Raw genomic sequence first — 17828 nt, forward strand, 5'->3', positions numbered from 1 at the left:
GTTTCTAAAAGAAATTATAGAGCTGAATCTTAACAGAAGAGCAGTAGGAATGACCCATGTGCAAAAGAGGTAGAGGTAGGAGTCCACCCCAGGTAGATGGGGCGGCAGGTATAGGAACAGGGGGGATGCACATGCTTTGCCGGCAACTATTGTTTTTAGAGTTCCTAGTGCAAAGCTGGGTGTCAGTGTGAGATGAGAGTGAAGCCAGCTGTGGGGACTGATTCGTAGAGGGAGGATCTTGAGATGTTTTCAGCCACGGAGATAATCCTGGCAGCTCTGCAGAGGAGAGATTGGAAGAAAACAATATAAAAGACAGTGCAAGGGGAGGAGAATAGGGTATTAACACAGTCAAGAAATAAAGATGTCCTGGCCGATTTGGCTCAGCAGTTACAGCATCAGCCTGAGGACCAAAGAGTCGCAGGTTCCATTCTGGTCAAGGGCATGTATCTCGGTAGCGGTTTGGTCCCTGGCCCTGGTCAGGGTTGTGTGGGAGACAGCCAGTCAGTGTATCTCTATCACATCGATGTTCACCCCCCCCCCCCCGACTCTGTCTGAGGATAAATGGAAGAAGTGTCCTCGGATGAGGATTTAAAAAAAGAGAGAATGGAACCCAAGGCAGTAACATTAAGGATGATTCAAAGGCATTGGATTAGAGAAACATTTAGGAAGCAGAACTGCAGTACTTGTTGCTCTGATCTGGGGAAAGTAAAGGAAAGAAGGAGGGAAAGATAGACTTCCAAGGTTCTGGCAAGAATGAATGGACAAATTATGTTTATCCACGACTGAGGTTCAGTATACAGAGGGAGGATTTCAGTTGTGACAGTTTGAGTTTGAGGTGCATTGGATATTGGAGAAGAAATGTCTAGATAGTGGTTGAATAAATATATGAGTTGGAAGCTCAAGAGTGAACTTGGAACTAGAGGTTAGGATTCTTAGTCTTTAGCATGTGGGTGCTAATGGGATTGATGTGGGACTTTTAAGGCAACTTATTAGCACAGATATTCTTTCTAAGGGCAGCTTGGAAACAACATTGAATTATGTTAGGAGGAAGTTCTTTTTTTTTTATCCTCACCCGAGGACATTTTTCCATTTTTTGTACAGACAGAGTGGGAGGGAGAGAGAGGAAGAGAGAGAGAGAGAAACATCGATGTGAAAGGGACACATCGAGTGGCCGCACGACCAACCAGGGCTGGGGACAAACTGCAACCAAGGTACATGCCCTTAGCGGGAACCGAACCCGGGTCTCTCCGGACCGCAGGCGGGCACTCTAACCGCTGAGCCAAACCGGCCAGGGCAGGAGGAAGTTCTTTATCCTGTCCCTTGTAGTACATGAAAACGTCAGATGGTTGAGGGATGGAAGGGCAAGTTAATGGATTATCTTACTAGCCTTAATAATACATTCCAGCTGCCTCCAAGCACCAAGGTCACCTTCCATGAACTCCATGCTCCTCACCTTCCATGAACTCCATGCTCCTCGATCCCTGAGGTCTCTAGCATGTATTTTTATGGTGTAGGAGATCTGGCCTCTCTATAATGAATCTCTAACCTCCCACACTTCATTCTTCATCTTCTCATATAATCTAAGAAATAAGCTGTGTGGGTACTTATAAAATATGGAGCTCTCTGCCTCTCCCCTACTTCCAAGTACAGAGCACCTTCCATTTTTCCTGCTCCCTCAGTCGCTTGCTCTGGCTCCTAAGCTTTGTAATTGGCACGGTAGAAATTTATGTCTCAGCAAACTTACAAATTACTGCATGTAATGGGTTTTTGGGATCATTTATAAATAATTGAAACCATGATTGTTAAATTCTTGAATGCCAAGGGTCTACTGATATCAATATTTCATGGAGTTCCATAAAGAACATTATGAATTCCAGCTTGTGACTCTTAAAATAGTATATCTGAGAACCCCCTGACCCATAGAATTGATATCTATGACTTTATCATTTTTTTATCCTTTAAAATAAATTAATGTGTTAAATGTATTTCTTGTGAAGATATTTTATTACTATTTTTTTTAAATCCGAGGATATATTTTTTTCCAGTTATCTTCAGACAGAGTGGGAGGGAGTGTGGGAGGGAGAGACAGAGAGAAACATCGACTTGAGAGAGACACAGCGACTGACTGCCTCCCACACGACCCCGACCAGGGCCAGAGACTGAACAGCAACAGAGGTACATGCCCTTGACTGGAATCAAACCTGTGACTCTTTGGTCTGTGGGCAGATGCTCTAACTGCTGAGCCAAACCAGCCAGGGCACTTGTGAAGATATTTTAAAAACCAGATCCTTTATATTTTGTGGAAGTAGAGGGAGTTGAAATATGATGCCAAACATTTAATGTCTTATATTTCATTTCTTTTTCTTTGTTTTTTTATTTTTTATTTTTAAATAACAAAATAATACATGCTTATTGTGAAAAAACAAAACAATACAAAAAATCCTGAATATTTAGAAGCATGTGGAATAAAAAGTGAATATCTTGAATTGCCTCATCCCTCAATCCCATTGTCTTATTAATATTTTTATTTGTATCCTAAACCTTTTCATTTGGGTTTATACAAGTACACACATAGCTATTTAGGAAAAAATTTTAAATGCTAAATGGAGTCATGATGTTATATATATTGTTCTTGTTTAATAAAAAAGAAATACAGCCCTGGCCCTGGCCTGTTTGGCTACGCAGTAGAACGTCGGCTCATGGACCAATGAGTCGCGGGTTTGATTCTGGCCAAGGGCATGTACCTTGGTTGTGGTTTGGTCCCTGGCCTTGGTTGGGGTCATGCGGGAGGCAGCGAGTCGATGTGTCCCTCTCACATCAGTGTTTCTCGCTCTCTCCCTCCCACTATATCTGAAGATAAATAGAAAAATATCTTCAGGTGAGGATAAAAAAAAAAGAAAATATATCCCTGGCCGGGTAGCTCAGCTGGTTAGAGCATTGTCCCGACAGGCCAAGGTTGCAGATTCAATCCCTGGTCAGGGCACATACAAAAATTAACCAATGAATGCATAAATAAGTAGAATAACATATCAGTGTCTGTCTGACTGTTTCTCCTCTCCCTCCCTCCCTTCTTCCCTTTCTCCCTTTCTTCCTCTCTCACTCTCAAGTCAATAAATAAAAATAAAAATACATAGAGACTTTTCTTTTTCAGCCTCCTCATGGTGTTTCATAGTAAGAATGCATTCTAATTTAACTTCTTCCCCAGCTGTGTCCTTTTATCTTATAAAGTGAAGTTTAGAGGTGCCAACAGGAACGAGAGAGTGGCATTTAATTGGGCATCTCTTTAGCCAGTGGATTTGCTGACCTACCTACCCTATTAGTACCTGAATAAGCAGTGGAAAAAACCCTGTGATGGGTGACCCAGTGGGAGACTTCCCAGTGGGGAGGTGGGTTAGGATCGCCTTATCCCACCCAGAGTTCTAGGCTCTGGGCTGTCAGTTGGTCCTGTGGCAGAGGGAGATGAGATTGGGGTGAAAAGTGTGTTTTAGAGGAATGTGGTATAAATGTTACCAGCTGAGGGTCAGCTCTGAGAGGTAACCAAATGATTACTTTTCCTGTAGGTTATTTATTAGGAGAAACATTATAAGACTTAGGTTCCATTTATAAGGTATTTAGTCAGTTGGGTGGTATTTTAGTTACATACTGTATTTCTTTAAAAAATAAAAAAAAATAAAATACAAGTAATTAATACAAAAGAAGTCATGTTAACAATATCTTCTATAAGTGAAGGTGTGGGTTCGGCCCTGGGCTCTGAGCAGCCCCTGTCTGGATGGCAGCAGTAGTTCTGGGAGGAGACACTATGGGCTCTGAGTGTATCTTCCCCAATCAGTTGGAGGAACGAGGGCCGCACCAGGGCCCTACAGAAAGCACTAGGGATTGGAGCGGTGAGAAGCCTGAGGAAGAGCAGGAGGAACCGGGGCAGGCCCAGCTGGCTACTTCTGCCAGCCCCTGAACCAAGATCCTGAACCAAGATCCTGAACCGGAGGAGGTGGAGCTGGCATCAGTGGGGAATGGAGAAGATGTAGTTGCCAACATCCAGTATCGGATCCAGGCCCTGAGGCTTCATTTGCCAGACCCGCCATTAGAGAGTGAGGGTGAAGATGAGGCGGGAGCTACAGCATCGAGCACTCACAGCTCTAGTCCTACAGACCCAGAGCAGGCAGAGCTGGTGAAGAGGACGATGGCTGGAGTAAGCCTGCCTGCAGCAGGGGGCCTGCCTGGGCCAGGAGAGCCCAGATGCTCAGCGAGAAGACACGGTACCGAAGGCTGTCCAAGCTCGGCAGGCACCCCTGCCTGGAAGCGACCGCCTGGAGAGCTGCCTCATCTCCCAGCATTCCTCTGGAACCAGCACAGGGCTGAACACATGCCCTGGTCGTAATGCCCATCTCCACCCTCCCTGTCCCCTCTCCACATCCAGGCGAATGAGACTTCTTCTCAGAGACCCACTTTATTCAGTTCTGAACATGTGGGGGCATCAGCCCAAGCCCAGCCCATGGCAGCATGTATCACTCTGGGGAATAAAGCACACTATGCACACACACACTTCTCAAGAAATTGGAGCTGGTAGGTATCAAGTAATATCAAAACTAGCTTTTTCCAGATGGCAGCCAGTATACATGGGTCTTTAGCTATACATGGAGGTGAACATTCATATGTATCTGGTATGTTGTCATCGCTTCCTAGATATGGTTCCCAGGAGGACTTGGGGGTATCTGAGCAGTGTTTTCACTCCAAACAAAGTGTTAGTGAGTAAGAGGTCATTTTTAATAGTGTAGGACTAGGTTGATTCTTTGTTGCTGGCAGTAAGTACAACTTTAAAAGGTTCTGTAGCGCTAATGAGAATAGTTACCTGGTTCAAAACACCTCTAATTGGTTAAACTGAAACTTTTATTCACATCATTCTTTTCTAATAACTGTATATTGTTTTAAGGTTATTAACTAGAGACATAGAAAATGGAATTTTTAAATAACTTTGAAGTAAATCTTAAAGTTTTAAAAATATACATATTGCACGAATCTTGTTCCATGCTTTTAGGCTTAAATTTACATATTTCTTTTAAAACAACATTTCTTTTTTTTCCTGATTTGTCTAATAGGAAATGCCACAATCAGTTTCTGCAATCACATTAAGTAACACAGATATGAATAATACAAAAACTAATGCACAGAAAAATGAAATCCCAGTAGAGGAACTTGGTAAGGTTTCTGAACACAAAGTCACCACTAAAGGAACGCTGAATAAAGAAGAGGCAGTGAGCTGTTCTGAGAGCGGTTCAAGTGCCCAAGGCAAGTCCTTCCATGGTGAGTCTCAAGGCTCTCATTCCGAGTCCAGCTGTGATCCCTCCGACCCTGAAACTCTGCATGCCAAGGCAGCTGATTCAGTTCTGCAAGGTCCAGAAGAGAACAAGGTCAAGAGGACATCCTGCATGTATGGGGCAAACTGCTACAGGTAAAGTGAAATTATAGGTAGCATATAATTCCATTATTTCAGTGGCATGTTGCTATTTAGATACATGTTATCGTCTATTAAAAACCTAATAAAACACATTGGCCTAAAAGTTAGGAGCTTTTTCACATGTCTACTTGGTTTGTACTTTCTTGGTGTGCATTCCTACAAATGCTGCCACTCCTGCTAGAGGGATTTAAGAATTAAATGTTTCAGACTACATGGAGGGACCTGGAAAGTATCATACTAAGTGAAACAAACCAAACAGAGAAAGACAAATTTCATATGATCTCACTGATTTGTGGAATATAATGAACATAACAGTTTGAGGAATGGGGTAGTCCCAGAGACGCGGAAGCAGGGCACAGACTGACAATCCCCTAAGGAGTGGGGAGGTGGGGGAGGGATGAACCACAGAACTTATACGCATGTATGCATGAACAGTGGACATGGACAACAATCTGGGGAAGGGGCAGGGAGGGGAGGGGGAGGGGGAAATCGGGGGGGGGGGAGAATCATCTGTAACAAAAATTAATCAATAAAAAAAAAAAAGAATTAAATGTTTCATATGTAGACATGCTGGTTAATGCAAGGATCTGAACTGGGGAATCCAGACTTAAAAATCGAATCACCCAAATACCGGCTTATTTGGTGTCTTACTCATTTATTTAATGTATTTGGTTAATCCTCATCCGAGGATATATTTATTTTTATTTTATTTATATTTTTAATTCTCACCTGAGGATATTTTTCTATTGATTTTTAGATAGAGTGGAAAGAAGGGAGGGAGCAAATGAGAGACAGAAACATAAATGTGAGAGAGACACATCAATTGGTTGATTCCTGCACGACCTGGACTGGGGCTGGGGATCGAATTTGCAACCGAGATACATGCTTTGACTAGGAATCGAATCCAAGACTCTTCGGTCTGTGGGCCATTGCTCTAACCACTGAGGCAAACCAGCCAGGGCAAGGATATTTTTTTCATTGATTTTTAGAGAGAGAGAGGGAGAGAAAAACATTGATGTGAGAGAGACACATAAATTGGTCGCCATCTTCACATGCCCTGACTGGGACCAGGGATCGAACCCACAACCCAGGTATATACCCTGGACTGAGAATCAAACCCAAGACCCTTCAGTGCACGCCAGCTACTGAGCCACATCAGCCAGGGCTTTAGTGTCTTATTTAAATATTAGAAAGACAGCTTTATAAATAGTTGTTGTATACATCATAGCTATCAAGAGAATTTTAGGTTGTGTTTAGGCATCTTATTATACTTGTGCATTTTCCTCTATATTTTTCTAATGGTGCTGTTGAATCACCATGATGCCTTCTAAAACATCTAAATATGTATTTCCTGGATTGATTGGTTACTTCTATACTTACCTCATTTGATAACATTGCACTATATTTTCTAATTTTATATTTTGTAAATTCAAATTATTATCCCTTAGCTTTAGACTATTGTTTCATCTATAATGTTTATACTAGAGTGTTTATAATTATGCACTCCTATTTCAGAAGTAGTTACTTGCCATTCCAACTTGTGAAATCAAATATCTTATGGATACATTCCAGTAGAGTTTGTTGTCTCCTATGCGATAGTGTGTTAATATCATATTCTGTTAACTTCACATTCACATCTCTCTTTCAAATGCCTTGCCATTTTAGCACTTGAATAACAATATTTTTCAATTTCAATGGTTAGAATTTATGCATTTATTCAGTTTGTATATTTTTAAATGGTCTTAGTTCCATATGTGGAACTTGTAGAATGGAAGTATATAAACCTTTTATGAGTTTGGAGTTTTGAAAAATTCTATTTGGTATTTGTATTGGTTCACTGGGGTTGCCATCACAAAATACCACAGACTGGGTGGCTTAAGCAACACAAATGGATTATTTCATGATTCTGGAGGCTGGAAGTCCAAGATCCAGGTGTTGGCAGGTTTAGTTTCTCCTGAGCCCTCCCTCATTGGCTTGCAGATGGCCTCCTTTTCCTTGTGACCTTACATGGCCTTTTCTGTGTCCATGCACATCCCTGGCATCTCTTCATCGTGAGGACACCAGTCATTGGACTGAGGCCCTGCCTTCATGACTTTATTTAATCTGAATTACCTCTTTAAAGGCCCTGTCTCCAAATATAGTCACACCGGGGGTTAGGGCTTCAACGTATGAATTTGGAACCATGGTAGTGGGGGACACAATTCAGTACATAACGGTATTTAACACTGACATTTTTCTTTGTTAAAGGTGATTGAATGCTTTATCAAGATCTTAATAAATTTATTCATCCTTGATGATGATACATGTTCGTTTGAATCAGTCATAGTTTCGGAATAATTATTTTAATTTTTAAATAATTTTGATATGTGTAATTATTACCTAAGAAGTATTTCCACTGACATCCTGAAAACAAAATATATATTTGTAATAAAGGAGAAAAATAGCATATATTGCGTTCTTGTTATAGGTGTACATCGTAGTCATTTAAATGCATCTCTTCTCCTGCCTCAATGCCACTACTTTTTTTCATGCTGTATTCTCTCTGGGACATGTGAATAATCTCCTAAATCTCCACTTTTCCTCAGATTCATATTCCTCATTGTTGCCTGAGTGATCTGGCTAAGAAAATAAAAACAAAGATAAAAAAGAAGAGAGATTTCACTTTCCTACATAGAATCTTTTAGCGACTGAAGTCTGGGTTTCTTAGGCCAGTCCAAAAGATCTGCTAATTCTCCGCGTGCACCATGCTGTTTTATTGGACATGCTGTTCCCTTTCTCCTGCTCCTGACCTGCTTAAAGAGCTTGCTTACAGTCAGCTTCTTTCTGAACCCTTTTCTGACATGCCCACTCTTCCCCAAATTGCTCATTCCTAATCTATGCAACATTTTCCTGCATACAATTTTTAATATTTGACATTCAATATAATATTTAATATTTAATCGTTGATTTCTAATTATTTATTTACATGTTTAGTCTCTCTTCATAGAAAATTTCTCCTTAAGGGTAGTCTTTTTTAATCCCTTGATATCTTGGTATTGACTCCCAAATCTGTATCTCCAACACAGATTTCTGTACTGAATTTTAGATGCAGATGTTCACCACTATGTCCCCTTCAAATTCAGCATGTCTAAAGCAGTTGCATCTTATTTCAATCCTTTGTGAAACAAAGTAACAAAATAGCATTTAACTTTATTTGTAGCAGCTGTTGCTTACAAAAAATATCTTTTGAAATGTTTATTCTTTTGGGCTCATTTAGTTTTTCTGCTTAATAGCAGAAATTTGGGCAGAAGTGAAATCTCTTATTAGCATGTAAGAAATTTATGCTTTAATTTCAACTTGTAGCTTTTATCTTAATATGGAGTCATGTAAATTATGGAAGAGTTAATAGTGTATACAGTAAAGTTTTCACTTGGTAAATGTGGAGTATCTTGTTGAAGACCAGACTTCCCACTGAGAACAACTAAGAAAGCTGAACATTCATGTTTGCGAACATGAAAGGCAGCCAGGACTTTGAGGTTTCTTTTCTCCTTGTGACATTTGCCAGTGTTTTAGGGTTTCAGGTTGAGGCCAGCTAGAGTTTTGGGCAGTCTCATGGGACGTAGGCAACAAAAATGCAGTTCAGTGTTTGCCAAGCAGGAGCATCCCTAATGGAAGCATAGACATTCAAGATGGAAAATATGAACATATGTATAAATGAATATCGACTATGTAAAACAATAATAATATTTGTGTTGTGTAAAAATACATGAAATTAAAATATGTGAAGCCTGGCCATGGTGGCTCATTGGATTGAGTGTTGTCCCATGGGCTCAGAGGTCCTGGTTTGGTTCTCTGTCCGGGCACATGCCCGGGTTGCTGGCTCAATCCCCAGTAGGTGTGCAGGAGGCAGCCAATTGATGTATTTCTCTCACATCCATGTTTCTATCTCTCTCCCTTTAAAAAATAAATAAATAAAACATATATATATATCACAGAAGTGTTTGGGTATTAAAGCAAGTAAAATTTGACTACTGTAGATACTTTATAGAATTGGAATTATACAATATTTGTCATTTTGTGATTGGCTTATTTCATTGAACATAATGTCCTTGATGTCTATCCATGTTGTAGCATATGCCATAATTTCCTGCCTTTTTAAAGCTCAGTAATATTCTATTGTATGTATAGATCACATTTTGTTTACCTGTCTATCTGTCAATGGACACTTGGGTTTCTTTCATCTCTTGGCTCTTGAGAATAATGCCACTGTGAATGTGGGTGTACAGATGACTCTTTGAAATCCTGCTTTCAATTCTTTTGGATATTTATGCAGAAGTGGAATTACTGGATAATATGGTAATTCTATTTTTAATATTTTGAGGAGCCATCATACCATTTCCATACCAACTACACCATTTTATGTTTCTGACAACATGCACAAAGGTTCTAATTTTCCCACATCCTTTTCTGTGTGTGTGTTTTTTAAAAGTAGTAGCCATCCATCATAATGGATGGGAGGTGTAATAGATTATTGTGTTTTTGATGTATATTTCCCTGTTAATTAGTGAGCTGAGCTTCTTTTATATGATGGTTGGCCATTTGTATATTTTCTTTGGAAAAATGTCTTTTCAAGTCTTATATCCATTCTTTTTGTGTGTGTTTGTTTTGTTTTTATCCTCACCCGAGGACATTTTTCCATTTTTTGTACAGATAGAGTTGGAGGGAGAGAGAGGGAGAGAGAGAGAAACATCGACGTGAAAGGGACACATCGAGTGGCTGCCACTGCACGACCAATCAGGGCCGGGGACAAACTGCAACCGAGGTACATGCCCTTAGCGGGAACCGAACCCGGGTCTCTCAGGACCGCAGGTCGATGCTCTAGCCGCTGAGCCAAACCGGCCAGGGCCAACTTCATTCTTTTTAAAGATTGCTTTGGCTATTTAGAGTTCCTTGAAATCCCTTATGAATTTCTCAAAAAAAAAAAAAAAAAAATGCCATTGGAATTTTGATAGCGATTGCATTGTATCTGTAGATTGCTTTGGGTAGTTTGACATCTTTGTTGTTTTTTTATTTTTTTAAATTGATTAATTTATGACATCTTTTGTTTTTCAAATTAAAAGAAATATTTATTACCATATGGTATTCATACTTTTTTTTTAATTATTATTGTTGACTCTATTACAGACATTCCCCATTTTCCCCTGCTTTGCTTCCTTCCACCCTGTTCTGCCCAGGCCTTCACCACATTATTGCCTGTGTCCATGGGCTATGTGTATATGCATATATATTCTTTGATCTTCTCCCTTCTTCTCTAACCTCCTCCCCTCTGAGATCTGTCAGTCTGTTCCATTTATCCATGCCTCTGGTTCTATTTTGTTTTTCAGTTTATTTTGTTCTTTAGATTCTACATATAAGTGAGATCATGTGATATTTGTCTTTCTCTGACTTATTTTGCATAATAATCTTGACACTTTAACAATATTAAGCCTTCCATTCCATAAACATGGGATGTTTTTATTTGTGTCTTCTTTAATAGAAATTAAACCACTGTACAAGTTTTTTACCTCCTTGATTAAGTTTATTTGTAAATGTTTTTTAAATGTTATTATAATGAAATTGTTTTTAAATTTTCTTTGGGGATTATTTATTATGAGTGTATAGAAATGGAACTGACTTGAACATTTTTTTGTTGTTTAACAACTTTGCTGAATTAGTGTATTACTTTGGACTGTTTTTTGTGGAATCTTTAGAGTTTTCTGCATATGTAGAAATACATAGACATGTATACCAAAAGTAGAATGTTCATGTCAGTATTATTTATAAAAGCCAATAACTTGAACAGACCCAAAGGTCTATGAATAGTTGAATGGACAAATAAATTGTAGCAGCTTCATATAATGGAATGTTACACAGTAAAGAAAATATAATACTGCTACCTGCAACAATATAGAGTAATCATGCAAACACAAACAGTCATTCTCAACGAAGTATATACTATATGTTTTCATTTAAATTCAAGAACAGACAAAAATAATATGTTGCGTTATAACATCGCTTCTCAAAGTATGGCCAAGAGATCCCTGAGAAGTTCTGGTTCCCAGGAAGTTTATAGGAAATCTGTAAGGGTAAAACCATTTTCATAACAATACTAAGCCTTTGTGTGTGTGCCTTTTTCACTCTCAGTCTCTCACTCACAAGTGTACAGGAGAGTTTTCCAGAGGCTACATGATCTCTTAATGTTAATGATTGAATGCAGAAGCAGATATGAGAACCCAGATCCCTCTATTAAGCCAGACATTACTATTTGCAAATTGTCTATTGACGTACATGGCCTGCCATATGTCACCAGACATTAATTCTGTTACCATGAGAGTTCTGAATATGTGATGAGCTTTGTTTTTAACAATGTAGCAGATTAGTTCACATTCTGGAATAATCAGATGTGTGTGCCTCTTGGTTTCCTGCCATATCCTATAAATTATTTTTTTTAGCATATCTAGAAATCTCGTGTAGCCTATTAATTATTTTTTCTCACAGTATATTTATAACCCTTATAGGAAGAATCCCGTCCATTTTCAACATTTCAGTCACCCTGGTGATAGTGATTATGGAGGTGTACAAGTCATGTGTCAAGATGAAGCTGATGACCGGCCTGAATGTCCTTATGGAGAATCTTGTTACAGGTATGTAAACCTGAAGCATTTACATACCTGTTCTCCTTAATCGCTATTATTTATTCACTTATGCCTGCAGTTCTCATCTCAAGCCTTTAACTTTTAGTTTTTAAACTTCCATAGAAAATAGGTTTTCCATTTTAGGATTATAGGTAGGGTTATAATATTTCTTTTAGATAATTCTATACTATTGAAGTTATTAACCATAGAAATGCCTGAAATTCTTCTAATTTCTAACTTTATAAAATGCAGATAATGTAATTTAAAAGCTGTCGATGCTATCCCATTGTACACTCTATCCAGACTCCTTAGTGTGACACAAATCAGTTCAGAATGTTACCTCCACCCCTCAACTCCATCATTCTTCCTACACATGAAACTAGATCCTATAAGAAAAGTAAAGGTACCACTCCTTTCTTCTTCCGTAGCATCTTGTGCCTGTGTGTATCATGCAGAGTAGAATTTATCTGAGGAGATTGTTTGTTTATTTATGGGAATATCTCTTCCTCCAGACCGGAAGTTTCTTGACAGCAAGAACTCTTTTATCCTTGTGTCTGCAACTTTATTGAATGAATGAATGAATGAATGAATGAATCTGAAATAGATCACACTACCAAAGAAAGAAGTAGTGATTCTAACCTTAGAGAGCTTTAATTCCATACAGCCATTTTTTTCTGATAATTATGGCAGACAGATTACTGAACCTAGTGGACTTTTTGAAGTTGTTGCTATTTCAGTGATTGTGGTTTTTAGTAAGAAGGCAGAATAAGCTTCTGAGGATAGAAAGAAAAATAAAACAGCTAATGCCTTCTCATTTGAAAAATAAGTGTTCCATTCCAGCAGAGAACATCGTGCAGAAAATAATAAGATATTTTCATTAGCTGTGTCACTAAACTTGAAAATTTAGGAGAGCACAAATTCCTAGAAACTTTTAGAAACAGATACAAGAGAAAAATGGAATAATCCTATAACATTAGAGAAATTGAATACTTAATTAAAAACCTTCCACTAAAGAAATTCTCTTTGGCATTAATTTTACCAAACATTTAAAGAAGAAACACTCGCCCTGGCCGGTTTGGCTTAGCGGTTGGAGCATTGGCCAGCGGACTGGAGAGTACCGGGTTCGGTTCACGCTGAGGGCATGTGCCTTGATTGCAGTTTGTCCCCGGCCCTGGTTGGAGTCGGGTGGGTGGCGACCATTTGATGTGTCTCTCTCAAATTGATGTTTCTCTCTCTCTCTCTCTCTCTCTTTCCCCCTCTCTCATTCCTGCTCTGTCTGAAGAGAAATGCAAAAAAAAAAAAAACTGTCCTTGGGTGAGGATAAAAAAAGAAAATGAAGAAACACTTAATTTTTAAGACAAAGTATTCCAAAAAAAAGTAAAAAAAATTTATATTCTCCAACTCATTTTATGAGACCAGTATAACCTTAATACTAAAATCCAGCAAGAAAAATACAAAATGAAAAATTGCAAGATTTGGAACTTAGATATAAATATTCTCAAAAGAACAAAAAAGGTTAGTTAAGTGAATCAAACAGTTTAAAAAAGAGGAAACTATAACATGACCAAATAGGGTTTGTTCAAGGAATGTATGTTTTGTTTAATACTAAAAAATAATGTAATTGACCTGGCCTGTGTCACTCAGTGATTAGAGTGTTGGCCCATGCACCGAAAGGTCATGAGTTTGATTCCCAGTCAAAGGCATATACTTGGGTTGCAGGTTCGATCCCCAGCCCTGGTCACAGCTAGTGCAGGAGGCAACCAATCAATGTGACTCTCTCACATCTATGTTTATGTATCTTTCTTTTACTCTCTTTCTCTCCCTCTCTCCCTCTTCCTCCCTCCCTCCCTCCCTCTCTTCCACTCTCTCTAAAAAAATCAATGGAAAAAATATTCTCCATTGAGGATTTAAAAAATAATAATATAATTTACCATATATCAGAATATAAAAAAAATTATATAATTATTTCAATAGATAATTTTAAAAAATCATAACATTCATTCATAATAACATTTCAAAGTTGGAATAGAAGGAAACTGCTTTAATATGATAAAGAATATCTGAAAAAAGCTAATAGAAAATATCATACATACTTAGAAGTGAGATATTAAAACTTTTCCTTCTGATATCAGAAATGAAACAGTAATATCTCTTCCCTTAATTCTGTCAGTTTTTCTTAATGAAATAAGTGTGGTCTGTCCTTACCGGAAAAGCCATAGAAATGGGAAACTCATTCAGAGCTCTTCCCTTTTTCCATGTGTTGATTCCCCTCTGGTTTCTGCCTGCTTTGGGTAACTATCCATTGCCTTAAGAGTATTGTTTTTAATAGGCTTCTCTGTCATTGCCAGAAGTAAACTCTTTGTGTGATATAATGTAGTTACTCAAGCTTATGTTAATTATTTTTCATCCTTTTACTTTCAGCCTCTGTTTATATTTAAAGCATGTCTCTTACAAATAGCATGTAATTAGTTCCTTGGTCTTATTTTTAAAGCCAGTCTGATAGTCTCTGCCTTTTAGGTGTAATACTTAGTCCAGTTACATTTAATGCAATTACTGGTATATTTGAGTTTAATTTTGCCTTTTACTATTTATTTTCTATTTCTCCCACACATTCTTTGTTCCTTTATTCTTCTTTTCCTGACAGAGAGAGAAACGTAGATGTGAGAGAGACATACCAGTTGGTTGCCTCCCACATGATCCCTACCAGGGCCAGGACCAAACTGCAACCCAGGTATGTACCCTTGACCAGGATCAAACCCAAGACTATTTGGTCTGCAGGCTGACACTCTAACTGCTGAGTCAAACCAGCCAGGGCTATATTACATTATTGACAATGCCCTTTAATTTTTTTTCTTCTGTGCTTCAGAATGGATAGTTGCTGTTGACTTGTCTCAGAGTTTACTAATCCTCTCTTCTCTGGTATCTAGTCCACTGTTAAACTCACCTAAAGAGTTTATAATGTCAGAAACTGCATTTTTGAATTTCAGAATATCCATGATTCTTTTCTTATACATTCTAATTTTGGTGCAATTATCCATCTTTTCATTCATATTTGCCTTTTTTTTTTTTTACTCTTTTTAATATATATTCTTTAACATATATATATTTTTAGGTGTTTTACAATTTGTGTTTGCTAACCGACATTTCTGGATCAGTGTCTTCTGTTTTGGTTGTCAGTCATATTTTTCTGCTTCTTCATGTCTAAGTAACTTTTTTCTTGTAATACTAATTTTACTTATAAAAAGAACTGTAGAGATTGTAGATGTTAACTTCCCCTCTTTTTGGCAGACAGTAGCTGGTCATCTCTGCCTTGTCAGAGATTAGATAGATAATAGCTAGGTTGACATTTCAATAAAACTCAGTCTGCCTTTGGAAACACTAGCCTTGTTCCTTTCATTCCTAACCTGTCCTGACAACTCCATGAGACCAGGAAAAGCTCTGCTGGCTCGTTGTTCAGATAGTGTGCCTCCTCTTGGTCCAGATCTTACCCGTAGCCCACAAAGGAAGAAAAGAGCCGGTGAAGTTCAGCTCACCTAAGAAGGGCTTTTTCCTCCATGGAATTTTAGATAATCTAAAATTTTTATGCTCCCATAATTCTCTCATTAAAAAATTATTTTTATAATTTATCAGTTTTTTTTAGTTATTAAAACAAGAGTATTGGTCTGCCATGATGTCCTACATTTTCCAAGAAGCAAATTTAAATATGCCTATTCTTGAGAAAATAAAAATGAAATACAAAGCCTTGCTAAGAATAATGTCAAAAATTGCTACCTTCATATGCTCAATTAATATTTGACAAAGGTGGCAAGAACATACAGTGGAGTAAGGACAGCCTCTTTAATAAATGGTGCTGGGAAAATTGGACAGCTACTTGCAGAAAAATGAAACTAGACCATCAACTTACACCCTACACAAGAATAAACTCAAAATGGATAAAAGACTTAAATGTGACTCATGAATCCATAAAAATCCTAGAAGAAACTGTAGGCAACAAAATTTTAGACATCATATGCAGCAGAATTTTCACTTGCACATCACCTAAGGCAATAGAAACAAAGGAGAAAATGAACACATGGGACTACCTCAAACTCAAAAGCTTCTGCACAACGAAAGATACAATCATCAAAACGGAAAGGCAACCCACTGTATGGGAGAGCATAATTGCCAATGATATATCAGATAAGGCTCATACAACTCCACAAAAGGAAGACATAGAACCCAATTAAAAAATGGGCAGAGGAACTAAATAGACACCTCTCCAAACAGGACATACAAATGGCTAAGAAACATATGAAGAAATGCTCATCATCACTAACCATCAGAGAGATGCAAATTAAAACAACAATGAGGTATCACCTCACACCTGTCAGAATGGCTGCCATCAACAAATCATCAAACAACAAGTGTTGGCGAGGGTGTGGAGAAAAGGGGACTCTAGTGCACTGCTGGTGGGAATGCAGACTGGTGCAGCCACTATGGAAAACAATATGGTGTTACCTCAAAAAATTAAAAATTGAACTTCCATTTGACCCAGTGATCCCACTTCTAGGAATATACCCTAAGAAGCCTGAAACACCAATCAGAAAGAATATATGTACCCCCATGTTTGTAGCAGCACTATTTACAATCGCTAAGATCTGGAAACAGCCCAGGTGTCCATCAGTAGATGAATGGATAAAAAAGCGGTGGTACATATACACAATGGAGTACTACACAGCTGTAAGAAAGAAAGATCTCTTATCCTTTGAGACTACATGGAGGGACCTGGAAAGTATCATCCTAAGTGAAACAAGCCAAACAGAGAAAGACAAGTTTCATATGATCTCACTTATTTGTGGAATATAATGAACATAACAGTCTGAGGAATGGGGTAGTCGCAGAGACGTGGAAGTGGGGTACAGACTGACAATCCCCAGAAGAGGGGGTGGTGGGGGAGAGATAAACCACAGAACTTATATGCATGTATGCATGAACAGTGGACATGGACAACAAACTGGGGAGGGGGCAGGGAGGGAGGGGGAGGGGGAATCAGTGGGGAAAAAAGGAGAAACATCTGTAACAAAAATTAATAAAAAAAAAATTGCTGCCTTCATTTCATTAATCACTTTGAAATGAGTTGGAGTGAGAGTAGTCAAGAGATATTATTGCAAAGCCAGTGACTCATATGTAGTAATGGAAACTTTCATATCTATACATATATTTATCTATACGTATAGCATATTCTTTTTCATCTAGTGAACTGCTTGGTGTCCTGGTTCTATTTAGAGATAAAATCTGAAGATTCTTTATTTCTTGTTAATTTTAATTACAGTTCAGGGAGACTCTTGGAGAATGTTAGATATGATCGCTTACTCTGACTACTGTTTTACAAATAAGGAAATGGAAACTAAGAAAGGTTAAATGAGTTTCCTGTGACTCCAAAGCTAGTGAGGTGAAAACCAAGTCTCCTCCTTCCTTCAGTGCAGCATTTCTCTGGGGTATGGCCTGATTCCACCATTGTTAGTCTTGGCTTTCCAAAGTATCGCTTTAGACACATGGCAACATAATATTTTGCAGTTTTAGAAAACTCCAGATAAGGTACTTTGATGGAAGAACTTGTGAATTTTCAGATCAACAAGATAATAAAAATCCTAGTTGCAAAAGCATGATATATATATATATATATACACATATATATGTATATATATATATATATATATATTTATATGCCCTTTCTTGTT

The 17828-nt window shown here is 38.2% G+C and overlaps 1 protein-coding gene across 4 annotated transcripts in view; it reads left to right on the forward strand.

Annotated features, from left to right (window-relative positions):
- The window catches only part of APLF (aprataxin and PNKP like factor), an 83060-nt gene that overhangs the window by 49956 nt on the left and 15276 nt on the right, over positions 1-17828 (forward strand). For all 4 annotated transcript variants that reach the window (XM_036262735.1, XM_036262737.1, XM_036262738.1 and 1 more), the window contains 2 exons: positions 5097-5449; positions 11992-12117. In XM_036262735.1, coding sequence (XP_036118628.1) covers positions 5097-5449; positions 11992-12117 — 479 coding nt within the window. The remainder of the gene's footprint in view (positions 1-5096; positions 5450-11991; positions 12118-17828) is intronic.

Source organism: Molossus molossus, unplaced genomic scaffold (assembly GCF_014108415.1).
Source record: "Molossus molossus isolate mMolMol1 unplaced genomic scaffold, mMolMol1.p scaffold_m16_p_15, whole genome shotgun sequence".
Lineage (NCBI taxonomy): Eukaryota > Metazoa > Chordata > Mammalia > Chiroptera > Molossidae > Molossus > Molossus molossus.